The sequence below is a fragment of the Austrofundulus limnaeus genome, unplaced genomic scaffold (genome assembly GCF_001266775.1).
Source record: "Austrofundulus limnaeus strain Quisiro unplaced genomic scaffold, Austrofundulus_limnaeus-1.0 Scaffold162, whole genome shotgun sequence".
In the NCBI taxonomy this organism is placed as follows: Eukaryota; Metazoa; Chordata; class Actinopteri; order Cyprinodontiformes; family Rivulidae; genus Austrofundulus; species Austrofundulus limnaeus.
In genome coordinates, this window is record NW_013952564.1 from 423,088 (window position 1) to 443,221 (window position 20,134).

Here is a 20,134-nt window from a genome sequence, read left to right on the forward strand (position 1 = left end):
GGCGGACTGTGGGCCGGGGAGATGACAGCGTCTGCAGCGCAAAGCAGGACGACATTAGGATGGGAGAACTTATTTAAAGTGGCAGAGCAGGTTGGAAGATAGTTATTTGATGTCATTTGTTTTTTAACATCCTTCAGGCTCTGACATGTTAAATACATTTGAAAGTGAGTTTTGAACAAATCCGTAAAACTTGAAAAAAATCTGTGAGATTGCTCTATTTGTCTGTATACCTGCAAAATGAGGGGAAATCCTTGTAAAGAATTGACGGTCCGTACAAACTGACATGCATGACTCATGGTCAGAGAATGTGATATGAATGACTCTCAGCTACTACCGCATCAGATTTTAGCTCAGCAGCTGTAAAACTGAATGAGTTAAACCAATTTTCTATGTTGGCTAAGGTCAGTGAGCTGTGCCTGCATCTTGAATTGGATTGACTCCAAAACAAAATTAGTTGTAGTTGTGTACACAATCGTTACTTTATGAAAGTTTTAATAAATTGTCAAGTGGCTTAATAGATATTTTGGCGACAGATACATAAACAAAAACATTACCATCCTCCTTTGATTAATGACTTCCTGCAGCAGGGAAAGCTGAGACCTTTACCTAATTTTATTAGTGTCATCACATAAAGACTTATAAAAAAAATTTTTTTCCTGAAGAATAAAGAATACCCTGCTGCAAGCAGAGGTAGAGATTTTGGTTATTTGCATTTTACTGGAACAATTATGTTTTAGCCACATTTTTACTTCCTTTTATTTTAAAAATAGCCTTTCATTTCATTTTTACAACGGATTATTAGGGCCACACAATGAGATTTAATTTTTTTAAATTACAAGAATAGTTATATTATGAGACTAAAGTTGTAACATTATGAGATTAAAGTTTATAATATGAGAAAAAAAGTCATAATATTCTGAAATTAAAGTCCTAATACTATACGCTTTACATGAAAAACATGCAGTTGCCAATGCATTAAAATGAGGAATGTTGAGCATCTTGCCAAGTTGTTCTTTAGTATTGCTTAAAATAAATAGTTAATCTTTTAGCACATCAGCATCAAATTATCAGTAGCAGGACTTGGAAATTGTGCAAACGACTATAAAACGAAGCTGCATTGACCTATTTAGTGTGTACTTAGCTAATTTGGATCAAAGCATATTAATCAAACAGTGACCCGGGTCATTGCAGACTACCTGAGACATAGCTGTACACAGAAGGTGTGAGGATAATAAATAAGGATGGATACGATAATAAAATGGACACGTCATGTAAGATTGAGTTTTTTTCTCGTAATATTATGACTTTAATCTCGCAATATTATGCCTTTATTCTCATAATAATAATTTAAAAAATCTTGCTGTGTGGCCCTAATACTCCATTGTACATTTTGGCATGTCATCGTAAAAAAAAAACTATCCAGATTTATGGTGTAGGGATGCACCGATATGAAAATTTCAGCCGATATCGATATCCGATATAATTATTGCTGTTATGGCCGAAAACCAATATTTACCAATATTACACAAATACACAAATTATATTTCACATATATGCACAAACACTTGGGTCTTTTTTTGATACTGTAAATACAGGGGCCTGTATTTATTAAACTTCTTAGAGTGGATTTTTAGACTTAAGTGCTGAAAATGTCTTAGATTTGCTCCTACTCTCAGACTTAAGTGTAAGTGCCAGTTATCAAAATTCTTAAGTCTAAGAATCACTCTTACTCTCAAGAAAAGTTAAGACTGCTCCAGAGGACTCTTAAGTGGTTAAGAGTTGCCACTAGGGGTCTGAGATGGACTGAAGCCAGAGACCACAGCTGTCCTCCTCCCCACCTGAGTGTTATTTTCAGTTATAAGGTGTGGAAAACAGGTTTAATCAGAAATATACAAAAGAAACAAAGGTAAAAAACAGCATAATGTTGGACTAAAAGGCGGATATTTGTTTGTGGCTTTTGGAGAAAATATTAAAAACAGTATAGCCTACTGAGTGCATGCTACCCCCCCCCCCCCAAAAAAAAAAAAAAAAAAAAAAAAAAGTTACGGTGGGATTGAACGTTTCGTTTATTATATTAACAATCACGCGATACAATGATGGAGCCGGGGAGTGCGCTCCTCTCGGACCAAGCTGTTAATGACGGAGCGGGTTGTGTGCGCATTGCGTCTGCGTGTGTAAAGTTGGTGTTGTCTGCAGACAGTGGCGAAGAGGAGAAGGGAGCAGCTCAACATTACCTCAGGCTCTGAGACATAAAATAACTTTAAAGCTGCTGAGTTTTTGATTTAAACATTTTTTCATCTGTATTCATGATGCAAATGTGAGGACATTTTATGTAATTTGCAGACTATCAATACAAGGTGACAACATTAGTGTGTTGAAAGTGAACTCATCTTAGCATTTTCACAGTCTTATCTTGACATTTTCCTAAAATATTCTTGAACATGAAATCTGAAGCAGGGATTGGTTCATGCCGGTGTTTTTCCTAACGACGTCATCCAGGATCAGCTTTGTGGCACATCAGCTCTAAGACTGACACTTAAGAATTACTCCTACACTTCGCTTAAAGTGAGACTGAGACGCTTGATAACTGACTTTTACTCTCAGCTTTTAACTAAGAATTATTTTACACTTAATTCCACTCTTAGCAGCATTCTTAAGAGTAATTCTAAGAAGTTTTATAAATACGGGCCCAGGTCTCAGACATTGCTCTACTTCAGTTATTCCTGGCTGTGCAGCACCAATATCACTATCACGATCAAACAGATGCTGCTCAACCAACCAGCTCCCCTCCCTAAACAGAAGCACAAAGCTAAATAAATATTGGACATTAGTATCAGCCCAGTTTTACATATCAGACCGATATGACATTCTAAAAAATGACCAATATCTGCCGATACCGATATGAATACCGACATATTGTGCATCCCTAATATGGTGCAGATAGATTGAATGTAATTGTGGTTGGATGAGAAGTATAAATATCATTCTGACAACTTATTGATTTGTACATGATCCATCACGCCTGTATGACACAAATCACGTCACACTCAATACTTTAACTTTTAAATTTAAGTACATTTTATTTCATATATTTACTTTTGATACGTAAGTACAGTACATGTAAGATACTTTCAGACTTTTACTCAAGTAATATTCTTAAAGGAGACTTAACATTTACCAAAGGAATTTTATGGGAAGATACTTGTACTTTTATTTAAGTATCACATTGAGTTACTTTATATGACTGGCTGCAGGTGACAGGTTTTATTTAATTTGCAAATACAGTCTGAGCAGTGTTTTTTTTCTTTAAATACGACCAAATTTGACTTTTTTTTTTTTGCATCCTCTCAGGTGGTGTGCCAGGTTTGCTCCTCAAATAAATGCCGTCTTGCCTATTTGAAGAACCAGCAGCCTGCTCGAGTGTGTGACCAGTGCTTTGAAACTCTTCTGAGGCAGAGAAGTCAGTCTGGCCGCCGTGCGCCGTTAGACATGCTTTACTTTGAAACTTTTCTGCTTGTCAAGGCTGAAACATCTCTGATGAAAAGACACAAGCCACTCCGGGCGTTTTCTCAGAGTTTCATCTTCCTCTCTGTGTTTTTGCTCATCAGGTGCAATAAACTCAGCAACACCTGTAACCCCTGGATCCAAAGCTTCCTTTGTATTTAACAGGAGGCAGAAGAGGATCCCTGCAGCCCTCAAAGAGGTACAGAAAGCTTTGTCCCACTTTAGGAAACATTTCAATGAAACGTTTTAAAGACCAGAAATTTCATGGGATGCCTTTCATTTGTGTCAGGTGTCTGCAAACACAGGGACTTCCTCCATGAGTGGGTATCTGACGAGGTCCAAGCTCAATAAAAAGCAGAGCAAGAGGCTGTGGTTCGTCATCAAAGACAAAGTCCTGTACACCTACGCTGCCAGTGAGGTACGTACAACCACCTGTTATCAGAAGCTCGGTGTCACATGACGCTTTGGTTTAAGCTGTTTACAGTTGTCTGAAATTTATCGTTTTTATTGCAGGACGTTGCAGCTTTAGAGAGTCAGCCACTGTTGGGCTTCATGCTGAAAGCTGATTCTGTACTGAAGACGCAGTTTAAGCTCTACCATCAAGACAAGCTTTACTACGTGTTTAAAGCTGACGACGTCCAAACGGCTCAAAGGTACCGAAGAAAAAAGGATTCCAGTTATTTCATATTGAGACACAAGTATTAACAATATTTATTTTTATTTTTTAACAGATGGATCAACTCATTTAAAGAAGCTACTGTGTTGTAACATCTGACGCTGTATTTATCATAACTCAAGCCTGAAATGTATTCCTGCACTTCTCTGAACTTTATAAAACACCATTTTAAATTAATTGAAATGAAAACCACCGAATATCATTTTTACTTTTTTATATTATTTTTATTACTGCTTGTAAAGCAGTAATGCTATATTGTGTATTAATGGAAATCCTGTTTTATGATTTATGCACTTTTATCTCCAGAATTAAAATGGTTGAATAATCATAGATGTTTTAGACTGCTCTGCTTTTGAGTTGACCTCTGTGGCACAGATTTGAGGGTAATGGATGAGTTGGGTGACACTTTTACTGAACAAACTTCTAATTTTTGATAACTTTTTTTAAACTGGAGCAGATGAAGACACTGTGCACGTTAGGGTTGTACATTAGTTCACCTTGTATTGTTTGAACTTTTTGTACTGAGTTTGGTTATAAATGCGTAATGGGAGGACACTCACGGTTGGAAAAGTATCTTCACTGAAGTGTATTTTGCATAGATGTCGTGCACTTATGTCAGTTTACTTTGAAGATAGAAACTATTGTAAATTACATTTAAGTTTCCACAGAGTTTATCAAGTTTTGACTATATATTTTTGTTTCACAGTCATCGTGTCATGGGCAGTTTCAACCATCTATTAAAGTACTGAAAACTTTTGTGTTGTATCGCTTATTTAAAGAGAAAAACCCCTTTAGATGCAGACACAAATTATGAAAAGAAAAACACAAAAAGACCATTAAAATAACTTAAATGTGCTTAAATTAAAATATCACTAAACATCAGATTTGTTTTAAATTGTGTTCTGTCGCACTCAGGAGCAGTCTGCTCCAGCTGTCGGTTTGAAGGGTTTCTTCTTCAAACCTCCCACAGATGTTTTACATGAATTCAGAACGGTATGTTTTGGTCTGAGCCTTGGGTGTTTTTAGCTGTTTCTCAGCTCATCATCCTGCTGGGAATACCCATGACTTTGATAATGGGCAGCACATTGTGATCCAGAATGCCTTGATAGTCTTGAGATTTCATACCCTGCACAAATTGACAGATGCGGCACCAGGACACAAACCACCTCCATATTTCTCTGTATGTCTCTGTTTCTTTAAACTTAGGGTCTGTGAGAACAGAACTGATGTGATTTTACAAAATAAAAAGTAGTTCTTGACTCTTGTTACCATTCATATTTTCAATTTCTTCTATTTGTCAATTTTTCTCTAGCAGCCCATCCAGGGAGGTTGGCTACAACCCTGTGGTCATTAAACCTCTGGATACATGAAGCTGTAGCTGCAGGAATATTAAACAGTTTAAAGAGGCTCTATTGTATCAGGGGTTTGAGAGAGTAATGCACTTTCAATCTTGTGTATGTCCTGTACATTATTCAGATTTGACAATAAATCAAATTTGACTTCAGTGTGATAAACAAGGTACTACCAAACAGCACAGTTCACCCTTTAAAAGGGCAGACTGATAAAATTGAAGACAACTGTGATATTAAATACATGATATCAAAATTATTTTTTCTAGAGGTGCTATTCTTTTGTTGACATGGTGAGTTAATTAAAAACAATCTCCCCCAATTTATATTTATTTTCCTTATTGTCAAATTCAAGATATTTTAAAGAAACATCCACATTTTGCTGCTTTATGAAAATTATATTACTAAAAAAATTTCATCTATTTTACTGGGAAAAAAAATCTGTGTACTTTAAATGGACATGAACCCACCAGAAGACTTATTCTATTAACTAGTTTATTACTTATGATCTCTAATAATTAGGAGTGAAACAATGAAAAAAACGTTACAGAAACAGTTCGTTTTATTTCATCATTTGTATACTTACTGTAGTAGATACACAAAATAAATATTTATTTCACACAATCAAAATATAACTCAAGCGATGACAAAGTCTATTTTGAGGTAAAATCAGACCCTGTATGTCGATGTTAATATAAACACCATAAATGGCTCTGACCAAACGCAGCTACTGAACTGCGCATGCGTACAGAGCTTTTCTTGCAGGGTCATGAACTCTGACCCTCCCATCAGCTGCAGCAAATCTTTAAAATATTAATTTATCAAAAGGCAATACGTTTGTGACAAATCAAATTTTGACAAGCAAAAAAATGTCAATAAAATAAAATTACCACTGTGTGCGAATGAAAGGTTCTCAAAGGAGAAACGAGTTAGCTGTAGAACAGGAAGGAAGGCAGAGGGTCCACAGTGAGGAAGCTGCTGTGCTATCGAGTAGCAAACAGCTAATTTAGCTCGTTAGCTGTGTCGTCCATAGTCCAGTGAAATATTGACTGGTAAGTACAGATATTTCTGAATGTGCCTAGACCTACATAGTTTGTTTTTATACCAACCTCGTATGCTCGTGTGCAAGTGGTCGTTCAGACGAACTGGAAGAGAGTAATATTATTAGCAGACAAGCTAAGTTAGCCAACAATAGTAGCAACCTCCTCGTTAGCTGTTGTGCTAGCGTTCGCTAACTAATTCTAATACGTCGCAAGCCTTCAGATGAATGTGTAAACAGCGGATTGTAATGGAAAATCGCGAGCTGCATTTCTAATCTGCCAAACCAAGTAAAAGAAGACTCGCTTTCAAAAGGTGCAAACATTTTCGGCTAATTTCCAGAAACGAAGCGTCGCTCATGACGCATCTGCATCAGGGCCTTTAACCTAACACGCTTTAACCCTTCAATGTTGACCTTTCACCGACAGGAAAAGAAATATCTTTATCTTCCGTATCGATTTTAAATTACCGGGTGTCAGTGTCATGTTTAGGCTGCTTTGGGGTTTTTTATACAGGCTATTCGTTGTCACTGTATCGGAAAAATTTGATGTTTTTCGTGTTTAGCTAATGTTAGCTTTATTGGTTCCTTTAGGCCACCGACAGTTAATATGTGACGGCATCAGTGATTGCATAAAGCTGCTAAGAGCTGATAAATATTGACAGTTCTTGACTGACATTATCATGCATTACCCTACACACCATTATAAATATCTTTTGTAAGAACATTTATTAGGTCTGTTTTATTTTTACAAAGATAGCCTCATCTACAATAATTTCCACAATAAAAACAAACAAAAATGACTTTGTTTACATGGCTAGAAATATTTTTGATGACTTGCCCTGCTGGCCCCGAACCAAAACCTTTATTTTATTCATTGTATACACTAGCATCACACATATATTCTCATTCTCATAAATTTGTGAACACAAATATTCTGTTGTGCCTTCACTGGAACCTAGGACCTCTTATTTGTTTGCAGCTGCTGTGCAGTTTTAAAAGAGCTGAGAAAACTTTAATAGGGTTTAATTGAGTGATTATGGTGGACGCATACCTACATAATGAGAGTAGAGTCTGAGTACTCCACATGCTTTAATTTGATTATTACTTACTGAGTGTGAACATGTTCAGGTCAAGGCAATCAGAAAAGGCAGTTATGTTCTAAAAGGTTTAATTAGAGTAAGGTCATAGTGAGGTTAATGTTTAAAATACTGCTGTTACTTTAGAGGTTATTGTTCCAAAGTAGCCACTCTTAACGAGGCTGCCTGCATTATTATTATTTTTTTGTGTGTGTGTTTGTCTCATTTATTTTATTCACCAACTTTATAAAATAATAATGAAAGTGGAAAGTAAGCAGTCTTAATATTAGGTCTTTTACTGAAATATTGCACACCTGCTCTACAGGTGTGGTTGCCTCATGGGGCACTGATGTGAAGGACTGTTAAAGAAGGCGTCTGCAGTATTAGAATGGATGGGCAGTCTCAAAGGATTCAGCTTGTCTCAGCAGATGACAGCATGGCTTTAGGACATCGAATCCAGGTGATGACGCTTCTGTGTTTGTACGAACATATCTATTAACTCCGTCCGTGGCGTTTTGTTATAACTTCAGTTTTTCATCATGCTTTGAATGTTTTATTCTTCAACAGATTGTAACTGATCAGCAGACTGGACAGAAGATCCAGATTGTCACAGCACTTGAGCCGTCCTCTCCTGGAAAGCAGCAGTTCATTTTAGCAAATGCCGACTATTCGCCCAGTGGAAAGGTAATTCTGGCCAAGCAGGAAGGCTCCCCAAACAAAGTCATTCTTGCTGCTTCAGACGGATCTGGGGTTAACCAGCTGCTGTTTACTTCTCCTGAACTGGCTGGACAGCAGATTCAGGTCTGTCAGAATGTGCTAATGATGTTCCTGGCCGTGTTTTGAATAAGACATTTAAAAAAATAATAATAAGCATAAACCTGTTGCTGTCTCGACAGTATTAAAACATTCTGTTTTGTCATGTTATGTTTCAGTTTGTGACTGATGGCTCAGATCAGTCTTCTATCAAATCTATTATAGAGTACTGCGTAGTCTGTGGAGATAAAGCCTCAGGTGGGATTTATTGTTTTAAGAAAAATAAGATTTAATTTCTTCCAGAATTTTACTCTAAACCCATTTTCAAGCTCATATATTCTCCTCCTCTCAGGGCGCCATTATGGAGCGGTCAGCTGTGAGGGTTGTAAAGGTTTCTTCAAACGCAGCATAAGGAAGAACCTGGTGTACACGTGCAGGGGCTCAGGAGATTGTTCCATTAACAAGCTACACAGGAACCGCTGCCAGTACTGCCGGCTGCAGCGCTGTAAAGCTCTGGGCATGAAACAGGACTGTAAGAGACAGCAACACTTTGATTATATGGTTCAAATACAAGAAGGATTCACGTGGGTAACATCAGCTATTTCTTTCATCTACCAGCTGTGCAGTGTGAAAGAAAGCCTGTCGAAGTTTCACCCAGAGAAAGACCTACAAATTGTGCAGCATCCACAGAAAAGATCTACATTCGAAAGAACCTTTGTAGCCCACTGGCTGCCACACCAACTTTTGTATCCGACAAGGAAACTGCACGGTAGATAAAACACTACAAAACATAATGCAGTTAAAACATCACTTATGGGTCATTCCATGCTGAATCAGCCAATGATTCTAACAAGAAAATTTCAGATTCGGATGAAACTGGCCTCAGCAAGAAAAGAACCTCAGCTTAGCCTGTTAGCTTTAGCCCCGACACTATTAACCTACATATGTATTAGCTCAGCGCTACACATTCTCCTCTCGTCACTGAGGTCCTCCATCCACATGACAGAGAGGGGAACACAAAAATGACTCAGTCTACAACTGAAAATATGGATGGAGGACCTCAGTTTAGCTTGTTTGTCGCGCTAGCGCCGAGCTAATACATATAAGGCAATATAGCGTGGGCGCTAGCGCAAAGGCTAACAGACTAAACTGAGGTTTTTCTTCCATGAAGCAGCTCTGTTGTCCTCCATCTATATTTTCAGTTMCAGGCTGAGTCATTTCTACCTTCTCCTCTCTGTCAAYGCTCTCTGGTTTCATTTAAAAGARHCGATCRTCAGATATTGTCCRAGATTAACCTYCAGGGTGGATATAGCTCGCTAGCAGCCTYGCACCGATGACCTAGTTGATGTCATCATTTACCCAGAATGCTTTGCGTGTAAATAAAATGGCTCCGTCCGTGTTAAAATATATTTTAAAAAATTTACAAAACTAAACAGCCTACAGTATTTTTACAGTCTTTATTTTACAGTTAAAATATATGTTTATCAAATAAAGTTTAATGTTACAACTAATCATGGATCCCTTTAACTTCAGGTCTACAAGCTTGCTAGAGTCCAGCATGTTGCTCAACATCCAGCAGCCCTTCCCCAAGCTGGAAAACAACATTTTGATTCCAACTTCCCCTGACAAGGTAACTGATACAGTCTAGTTATCCTACAGTCATTTAAGTCTGTTTTACAACTATTCACAGGCTTCATAGTAACTGTTTGCTCCTCTGCAGGATGACCTATCTCAAGGAGATCTTGGTACCCTGGCAAACGTGGTTACGTCTCTTGCCCACCTCAACAAAACCAGAGAACTGAGTGACAGTGGGAATGATGTGATGGGAGCTGAAACACTTAGCAATGGTGACAGCTCAATGACAGACATTCAAGGCGACGATCAGACTGCAAATGATATCACAAGGTGCGAGTTGTCTGAAAGAATCAGAAGGCTCTGATCTGGACCAGTGGTGGTTTTCTTACACTGTTTGGTGTGTTTACTTGAGGTCTGCAGAAGCACAAGATGGAAGCCCTGTGGGCTGTGTTTAATTTTTGTCATGAAGCTTTAATAGTATTTGCTTTTGGGCCATGTGGTTTCTGACTTCAGTCGTGGACTTAATAAGATTTGTACATAGTCGATGTTTGTGCTGTAGAAATTCAATTTGTGTTTTTTTTTTCTTTTGTGAGCTAAAGTATATGTCAAATCCAGACGTTTTTCTCATTTAAACATTATTTTTGTTTGCTATTCAGAGCTTTTGACACGTTGGCCAAAGTTCTCCACCCTGGTGACGGCTCAGCGGAGTCGTTGGAAACAACAATGCACCTGATGTCGGCAGACCAGTCGGGTCCTTTGGTGGAGCTGGACGGACCTTTGCTCTCGGACGGCCATATTCCTTTCAAAGTAAAAGCAGAGCAGCTGACCCTGACCGTTCCCTGTTGAACTAAATCACAGCTTGTGTTCTAGAAATGTGCTGTGTTTTATATTGACACTGTCATCATGGTTTATCTTCATTACTGTTTCTCTACAGCTTATGATGCCTTTGCCTGTGCCAGAGTACCTCAATGTCAACTATATTTGTGAGTCGGCGTCCCGGCTACTTTTTCTCTCAATGCACTGGGCGCGCTCCATACCTGCCTTTCAAACCCTTAGGTAAGTTTTTTTTCAACGTTTCATTTACCCCCACAGATGTTAAATAAAAACATTAACTTTATTACATGTAAATATGGAAATGTCAGGTGTTTCTGTTGTGTCTTTGCTCCTTTTTAAAATGAAATTAGTAACTTTATTTTCCTCAACAGTGGTCAAGATAATGACATTAACCTGATGAAAGCCTGTTGGAATGAACTCTTTGCCCTGGGTCTGGCGCAGTGTTCTAATGTTATGAATGTTAGTACCATCCTAAGTGCTATTATCAACCATCTGCAGACCAGCTTACAGGAAGGTAGGAGGGCTCTGCTCCATTACAGGAGTCATTTCTGAAGCAAAAACACTGATGCTTATACAAACCAGCAGTTTTTATTTGTTGAAAAAAATAAATAAAATCAAGTTTTTAGTTTGTGGCACAAATTTATTGAATTTGATTAACTGTTCCAATCTTCTACGTCTTTCATGTCTTCTAAATGTGTTTTTTTTGTCTTGTTTAGACAAGTTGTCTCCAGAGAGAGGAAAACTAGTAATGGAGCACATATGGAGGATGCAGGAGTTCTGTAACAGCATGTCCAAACTGTCCCCAGACTCTTATGAATATGCCTACCTCAAAGCCATTGTGCTTTTTAGTCCGGGTGTGTGGAAGAGATTTTATTATCACCTGATGTGGATAGTATTGTTTTTGTTTGTGTCTGTCACAAAAGTATTTAATGAAGAACTGGACAAACTTGAATGAAATGTGTAGAAAGTAATCACTAGATGTACATCTAACTGATAAACTTTAATGAGTCAGCTTGATTCAAGATGGCTCCCACAGCCAACTGACCTTAAAAAACACAAAAAATGTTATAACGCGGTTCATTTAGCAGACCATGACCAGAAATTTGGTGTGGTAGTAACTGAGACTGATTCTCAATGTCACTGAAACTTTGAGAAAATAATCACTGGATTAACATGTGCTGCTGATTATCTCTGGAGTCAGTCCAATACAAGATGGCCTCCACAACTAATCAACATTGGGGAACACAAAAATGGCTTGAACTCCTATCAATTGCACTGACATTGAGCCTCGGTTGTGGTTGTAGCTGAGCCTTCTCCACAACACATACTTTAAGAGTTACATCTCAGTGTGACGTGACATCACACATCATATATTTAAGGTTTGACCAAAATGCTTTCAACTTTATAATTTCTCATCTTCAGATGACCTCAGTGTAAAACTCTGGCATGAATGGTGTTGGGTGATAACCATTCCTTCACGAATTAAAAGAACTATGTGTGCAGATGTGCTATTTCCTTCCTCATACTTGCATTCTTGTTGCGTTAGATCACCCGGGCGTAGAGAATATCCCCCAGATTGAGAGTTTCCAGGAAAAAGCCTACATGGAGCTGCAGGACTACGTTACAAGGACGTACCCAGAAGATTCTTATCGGTTTGTTAGCTTTACCTTTCCACCACATAAAACCAGATGTGCTGATTAAAGTAGAACAGATTGGTGCTGATGTCACAGATGTTTTGATTTCTGTATCTCCTCCTTGCCTAATTGCTCCCAGGTTATCCAAGCTGTTGCTGCGTCTTCCGGCCCTCAGGCTAATAAGTGCAGCTGTCACGGAGGAGCTGTTTTTCGCTGGGCTCATTGGCAACGTGCAGATTGACAGCATCATCCCTTATATCCTCAAAATGGAATCCACTGACTATAACAGCCAAGGAGTTTCTGGCATCTGACAAACTGAGCCATTTGTCAAAAGCACTATTGGATTGTAAAAGCTCGACGGTTAACTGTTCGGAGAACCCATCAAACCAGTTTGCGAATGGTTATAACACACAATGACTCATTGTCCTTTCTGGATTTCTGTTTTCCCCAACATCTGACTTTCCTGTAACTAAAATATAGAGCTCAGCTCATGAAGGACAAACCAGATCAACACAATCCGGAGTCAGTCCTTGAAACCTGCAAAGCAGATTTTTTTAGCTTTTTATTGAATAGTATGCGTCATAGCCATCAAGCATTTTCTTTTTCCTAAGATGTTTGTACTTTGAATGAAGCAGCATGTTTATTTTTTATCAGCTTCTCCTAAATGGCAAGGCTTTTTTATTTTAAAGTAACCATGAGGGGGGGGATATGAATTGATTTGTGAGACGTTATCACTTGAATTTCTTATTTGTTTTGTCAGTCCAAAGGATTGACAGCATTACTTGTCAAATATTTGGCATCATGGTTCTGAATGACCTGTATATATATATTTGTATATAAAATACAACAAGAAGGTTATAAAAAAAACAGCATCTGGTAATTTGTGGATTACATCGTTTTGGATAATGTGACTGGAAAAAGATGATCATGTCATTTGAAAATAAATAATATTTCAGTGATGTTTTTCTACTTCCTTTTTCAGTTGACTAAAAAGGATAGCTTATTCTATAAACAACTTAGGCTCACCCTTATGAAAGACAGGTCATAAAGAAATAAAGAAAACTGCTTCTTGGTAATAAATCATATACGTTTGGAAAGCCTGTTAAATTTCTTTTTAAATGGTACCACATTTGCAAGGAACATGCATTTGTGGGATGAGCAATAGAGCTGAGTGTGGGTTGCATATATGAAAAATTTGCCAAATCTCAGCCAAACAGCTTATTTTGCTGTTATGTTCACACTTGTTTTAAGCTTTTCGTACCAACAGGTGCTGCCAATCATAAAATGTATTGCCAAGAAGCATTGTTGCAACAAAAAACTAAACAAACACAAATTTTCTTTACTTTTTGTGCAAAGTATAATTTCTTGTCTGTTGGTGAAACATTTCATGAGTCATTGGATGAGTTTTAATGAAACTCTTGCCTACCTTATATAACCATTAGTACATCAATAACTGGTTACCACTTGGAGTTGACCCAATTCAAGATGGCTGCCACAGTTAATCAACCTTAGCAAACAAAAAGGACAAAGTTTAAAGTTATTAACTAACGGTGTCGTAGCTGAGACATATTTGACAAATCAAACAAAAGATAGAGAGTGATATTTTAGTTGTTCAGTAAACATTCCAGCTGAAAGGAACCATGTACAATTAGAGCCCAAATCAGGTGCAGGGAACAGGTCCAGTGCTCAGAATTAAATGTTTATTTGCATATGTGTAAAAATTACCACAAGGCTGTGTGGTCCCCTCATGAGTCCAGTGTTTTATAAAACCTGGTCACACCCCATGTATGATGTCATAATAATCAAAGAAATATCCTTAAAACAACTCTGCATTCCTGAAATGTAAAACATTGTGTTTTTATACAGTTGGAGCAAAGCACGTGTTAAATAGACTTGTTGATTCTCTTACTGTTTAAATTATTACAATCAATAACAATGAATAAAATACACAAAATATTTAACACAGCTAAATATTACAAATAAAATCAAGTCATCTAAAGGCATGAGAAAAAATGTGTTATGGCTGATGAACCCAAAATTTAACTTAATGGCCACTGTTTTTAAAAGACTGAGCAATAACAACCCCCAATGTAAAACACAGTGGTGGCAGCATCATGCTATGGGGTTGTCTGTCCAAATCTAGTTTGGCCTGAAAGCTTCACGTGTCTATTATAAATGGTAAATGGACTGAACTTATACAGCGCTCTATCAAGTCCCTCCGGAACCCAAAGCATTTTACAATTACAGACATTCACCCATTCACACTCACACACTGATGATGGTAAGCTACATTGTAGCCACAGCTGCACTGGGCCACACTGACAGAAGCAAGGCTGCCATGCAGCAGTGCCACCGGACCCTCTGACCACTATCAGAAGGCAAGGCAGGTGAAGTGTCTTGCCCAAGGATACAACGGCTGGACGGGGGATCGAACCAGCGACCTTCCGGTTCCAGGACAACTCCCCTTACCACTCCATCACAGCTGCCCCAGAATATAAACCTGAAGATAAAGAACTGCCTTTAAGTACACGGTGGTGCCGACAGAAGCAAATTGAGCCATCAGTGTTTGTTATGCAGCTTTTAATCAGGCTTCTCAGAATCGGACCTCGCTTCCATAAACCGAAGGTTGTTTACATGCTCCCTCTGTGTGAATAATTCAGAATCTCTATATTACCCTGGAGACTCATTGTAGGGCTTCGTGTCAAGTGACGTGGAGGTGGAAGTTGTTCCTGGGTGCTGTACGGGGGCCGAGACTAACCTGCGAGTGTTATTAGCTGATGAATTTTTTATTGGGGCTCTACAGAACAGAGGACAGTGTCTGTAAGCGCTCCTTTGCTTTAGTTACGCTGTAAACATATCCAACAAATTAAAGGCACTGATGAGAGCATTTAAACAAGCAAAAAAAAAAAAAAAAAAGGATGATGCTGCTGTTTTTAGAAGTCCATAGTGGAGAATAACCAGTAGCTTTTTATTTTACCCTGTTGGAACAATAAAGGCTTAATAACCAAGAATGCGACACTCATCTCTTCAACGTGGGGTCAGAACCAAATAAAAGGGAGGCCATGAGCTTATGTGCCTCAGATTTTCTTTTTGCAATACCACACTTATTAAATTTGAGGGACTCAAATTTTTCTACGCCCTCTTTTAATTCACCCAAAGGCAAATGGCCAGTTAGGTTTTTGCTTGTGGATTTGTGTGTATTGATGAACCACTTGACAGATTTTAATGAAACATTTAGAAAGTGAGTGCGAGGGTCTCAGGTGCCCCTATAAAAGATTTCTAGTCAAGCCTATGCCTGGAGAGCTGTCCACACATATCAGAGTTGCAAAAACAAAGAGTCGTAGATTTGTGATGCAACAGAAGCTGGTGTGTTTCAGCTTAGGCAGATTAGCTCATTCCAGACTGAATGAATAGGAATGAAAGAACTGGTTGGATGGTGCCCATGGCCTCCTGGGTGGCCGGACTGCTCCAAAAGGGTTTTGGTGAAAGTGTTGCACAATGTGACAGAACTGGTTCAAGGTAAAACCAGCAAGAATCTCAGTGAGTGAGACTCACGTAATGGATGATAATGAAATATCAGTGTATTGTAAACACATAAGGCACATGTTGAACTAAGATTTGGTGTGGTAAAAGAATAATTCACAACACATAACCCAAGTGCTTATCATTACATGACTTTTATTTTAGTTTTTTTTTAATTTAGCATCAACTGTTGGTGTCAACCCTGTCTATAAGCAAAATATCTGATGAACCACTGGGCAATTTTTAATGAAACATTCAGAAAGCAATCATCGGATGTGCATCTATAATGAATTACCTTTGAAGCTAATCCAATTTAAGATGGTTGTCACAGCTAATCAACATTTGCCAACACAAAAATTGTTATAAATCAAGTCATTTTCCAGATACTGAGCTAAAACTTGATTTGGTGGTAGCTGAGAGTCAGACATGACACATATTCTAAGTGTTACACCTTGCAATTGTAGTGTCCCAAGGTGGGTTTTTTTCTCAGGTTTGTCTCAGGAATGCCCACATGTGTGTCTCATCAGCCATTCAGCTTCAGAGTTCCACACACATCACCATTTTAGGACAACGTTTGAGGTACACCGTGATTTATGTACATCTGTTGCTTGAAAACCTCTGTACACCCCCACCTCGGGGCCTTTCTTTCTCCGACTTTCGCACTGGAGAAATCAATTGGCTGAAGGCCACAATTTGATCTTAGGCTGTATTTTTGATCTGCAGTAATAAAGTTGCTTGCTGTTCAAACCAGCCTGAATCCAGAGTCATTCTTTATCCGAGATCAACGGCAGTTCACTTTTGGACCAGAAGAAGTGATTTTTCACCTCACAATACCACGAGGTTGTGCATAATACTGTTTTCACGATTTAAACAAAACGGATAACCCCATTATTTCCTCCAGGCTAGGCTAATGGTTAGCCATACTGGGCCATTTTTACATTATTTGTTTAGAATTATTTGACCAAACATCACAAGATTATCTCTTTAACTCTTAAAATTGTCCTTTAACTTTATGACAATAAACTATCTTATATAACTACCAAAAAATACCATTTATTGATATATTTGACCACCGTAAGTCAATATTTTAACTCAGTCTAGGCTATAAGGCTATTTATTAAGTGTAAACAATGTAAAGCTCTGTAATGACACAGTTCTGTTTTGTTCAGTAGACATTTTTATTTAATGAAAATGCTTGCAGGAGCGTCATCTTTTTCCCTCCCTTTGAACTTTTAATGAACTTTTTGACTTTTACATTTTTTTTTAAATTCCAGCCTGAATTTTTGGGAATGTAAAAACTCATTGTACCTGAAAGGAATTCATTCTTTTAGTTATGAGATTTAAAAAAAAAAAAAAAAAAAAAAAAAAAAAAAAAAAAAAAACAACAACACACATTTATAATGGGTTTGAATGTGTTGGTAAAGGTAGTGAAACTTACCAAAGCATTTAAGCAGAGTTTTAAGTTAAAAAAAAAGTTAGAAAAAATATTAGGCTTTATCAAGACTGATCATTTTTACTGATACCACCAAAAGAATAACAATAAAAATAATAAATAAATACATTAAAAAAACAAAATAAATGTCTGGCTGATTCCTACTGCGCCCCACTTCAAAAGCTCTGATCTTTCCTATTAATATCAAACATGGAGCCTCATAGTGATGAGACCTGTTTTTATATGAGTCAGGTAAGGTGGTTCTATTGCTCTGCTGTGTGTGACGAAGGCGTAATGCTGGTTTTATCAGCACGCTGCTGACTGAGGCCCCTCCCTCCTCTCCCTCCTCTCTGCAGAGACGAAGTGGGCGGAGTCTCACACTGAGGCAGCGTGTTTGTGTGAGTGTTGTGTATGTGTGTCAGAGGGGGACAGAAAGAGCCCGGGCTGAAGAGGCTAAACATGGGTACGAGTCCAGGCGCGAGTCGGAAGCTAGTCCCGGTACCGAACCGAGGGCTCGGTCTGTGAAACGTGCTCCGGATGGGAGCTGTTTTACTTCGGCTGGCGTAAACATGTCCGTGCAAAGTTTGACTAAAGTGGAGAAACACTTCGGCATCCGGATGGTGAGTGCGCGCGCGCTCGTGTTTAGCATTGTGTTCTCGTGCGATGAGTTCGAGCCTAGACAGATGAATTGTTGTGTTGAAGCCGACAGCTGCGTCGCTTCAGAAGCTCCACGTTTCTCCAAACAAAGAGCTTTAAGTAAACTGGCTCTGCGTTGTTTGGCCAGATGTATCAAAAACGTCTTCTTGCTGGACTTTAGGTGTAAACTGCAAACACAGGGTGCTAAAACATATTCATTATTGTTGTACAATGTATTAATAACTTTTTTCTATTGCAGCGGTTTTAAAGTTTTGAAGCTAACAAGACATTTTCTTGCTTTATTTCACTCTGAGAAAAGTATAAACATTTCAATCTAGTCATATACCATAATATTTATAACAGTAGGTGCTTATTTTTATCAGGCTCCTACACATTAAAAAAAATTGAAATCTTATATTTTGCAAAATTTAAGTTTTCTGTCAACTTCTGAGAAACATCAGTAAGTTTATTGTAATATGTAGAGTTAGCACCGTTTCTAATGCTGAGTTACAGCGTGTAGAACGGTCATTTCTTCATTTACAAATATACATTTTTTATAATTGGTTTACATTGCAACAACTTGTGAAGAAAAAAACTTATTGGAGAACAGGGTTATGGCCTGTTTATGTTTTGTTTAATTTATTTTGTAAAAATAATGCATATACATACTAGGGTTGTGCAAAATTGGCAAAATATTGATCACAATAAATTGTATTTATTTAGCTGATAATGATTAATATGACGATTACGTAATCCCCTGGAGTCCTTGGATGCCTGCATACGCTGCTCACATGACAAATTTAAACCATTCTAGTGAGAAAGATTTGCTTTCCATAAAAATGTGTCAAAGGTACAGACTTCAGGCTATACATCAAATTTTAGATTGTGTTGATAAAGCAAGTAAAACAGAGTTATGATAAATAAATTACAGAACTAAAAACTAAAGTTTGTCATGTTTGAAGTGGAGAGGAGCATCAAGCGGGCAAACTTGAGAAATTCCCAGTCAGTCTGCCTGGTGGCATTAATCGTATTGATCATCAAATGACAAAAAAAATAACCGATTCGATTTTTTTCTGACGATTAACTGCACATGATACAATTTTGCGCAACCCTAATACAAACATTATAAATACTTGAATAACACAAGAAAATGAAAACAGTTATTTCATTGTGGCCCAAATAGGTTATATATATATATATATATATATATATATATATATATATATATTTTGTTTTTGTGGGGGAAGAAGATGTTACAAGTTTTTTGTAATTTAAATTAATAACACCCCAGCATTCATGTTTGATAAAATGAAAAATATTAAAGTTTTTATTAATGGGTTTACGTGTGCTTGTCTTCTAAACAATGCAAGTCATTTCATTTTTGTATTATGTAACAAATTGTATTAAAGTTGGCCACCAAGTGATGACATCATTTTTCATTTATTTATGATATTGCTCAAGCAACTTTTAAATATTTAGATTTTTATCTATATGTTTGCGTTTAGAAACTCAACACAGAGTGTGGAGTTTTGATTTCTTTTCTCGTTACCTCTCCAGACCTGTAAAATATCCATGCCTTACTGTGAATAACTGTGTAGGATCCCAGTTTAAAAGATGTTTGGTGTCAGTGCTGTCACTACTCGTGCTGTGGTTTGTGCTGCTCATCATAATTTATACAACCACTAAATTCAGTCCAGCATGACAAAAAGAGTCTTTACTGAGAGTTGTAACCAAAAAAAATAAATTAAAAAAAAAAAGGATAAATAAGATCCTAAGGAGAAACTGAAAAACCTGTTTAAAGTTTTCTAAATGTCTTACTTCACACTGTGCATCACACAGGTTGGTTTCTGATTTTGTGGTCAGTGGCTCAACACCTGTCCCAATTTTGGTAGATTACTCCCAACTTTAACTTACTGTATTTATAACTAGAGAATTTGCATTTCCTATGAAAATGCAAGGGTGAATGCCTGTTGCGCAAAACGTAAGCTAAAAGCTAAAGATAGCAGTGTCAAGTTGAAAGTAGCACCCAGATGGTGAAATGGAAGTAAAAAATTAAAATTAGTAGGAAAAAACCCCATAAAAATCAGATAAAGTGATAATTTCA

General features: G+C 37.6%; 3 protein-coding genes across 6 annotated transcripts in view; all 3 read left to right on the forward strand.

The window, feature by feature from the left end:
• LOC106523647 (FYVE, RhoGEF and PH domain-containing protein 6) overlaps positions 1-4,936 on the forward strand; it is a 26,662-nt gene extending 21,726 nt beyond the window's left edge. For both annotated transcript variants that reach the window (XM_014017141.1, XM_014017142.1), the window contains exons 17-21: positions 3,352-3,460; positions 3,609-3,703; positions 3,794-3,922; positions 4,018-4,157; positions 4,236-4,936. In XM_014017141.1, the coding sequence (XP_013872595.1) occupies positions 3,352-3,460; positions 3,609-3,703; positions 3,794-3,922; positions 4,018-4,157; positions 4,236-4,272 (510 nt within the window). In that variant the 3' untranslated portion in view covers positions 4,273-4,936. The remainder of the gene's footprint in view (positions 1-3,351; positions 3,461-3,608; positions 3,704-3,793; positions 3,923-4,017; positions 4,158-4,235) is intronic.
• Positions 4,937-6,149: 1,213 nt separating this feature from the next.
• On the forward strand, positions 6,150-13,399 carry nr2c1 (nuclear receptor subfamily 2, group C, member 1). 2 transcript variants are annotated; one of them, XM_014017143.1, is made up of 14 exons: positions 6,150-6,581; positions 7,970-8,104; positions 8,212-8,445; positions 8,577-8,655; positions 8,750-8,929; positions 9,016-9,166; positions 9,931-10,027; positions 10,118-10,302; positions 10,629-10,779; positions 10,907-11,028; positions 11,178-11,320; positions 11,523-11,660; positions 12,353-12,458; positions 12,580-13,399. In XM_014017143.1, exons 2-14 carry the CDS (start codon positions 8,033-8,035, stop codon positions 12,749-12,751), a joined length of 1,830 nt encoding a protein of 609 aa, XP_013872597.1. In that variant the 5' UTR covers positions 6,150-6,581; positions 7,970-8,032; the 3' UTR covers positions 12,752-13,399. The 2 variants fall into 2 exon arrangements, with proteins under 2 accessions (XP_013872597.1, XP_013872599.1); XM_014017145.1 differs by having other exon boundaries at positions 8,212-8,328.
• Positions 13,400-17,748: 4,349 nt separating this feature from the next.
• tmcc3 (transmembrane and coiled-coil domain family 3) overlaps positions 17,749-20,134 on the forward strand; it is a 20,916-nt gene continuing 18,530 nt past the window's right edge. The window contains exon 1 of one of the 2 annotated variants that reach the window (XM_014017146.1): positions 17,749-18,014. In XM_014017146.1, the coding sequence (XP_013872600.1) occupies positions 17,964-18,014 (51 nt within the window). In that variant the 5' untranslated portion in view covers positions 17,749-17,963. The remainder of the gene's footprint in view (positions 18,015-20,134) is intronic. The other variant, XM_014017147.1, reaches the window with a different exon arrangement.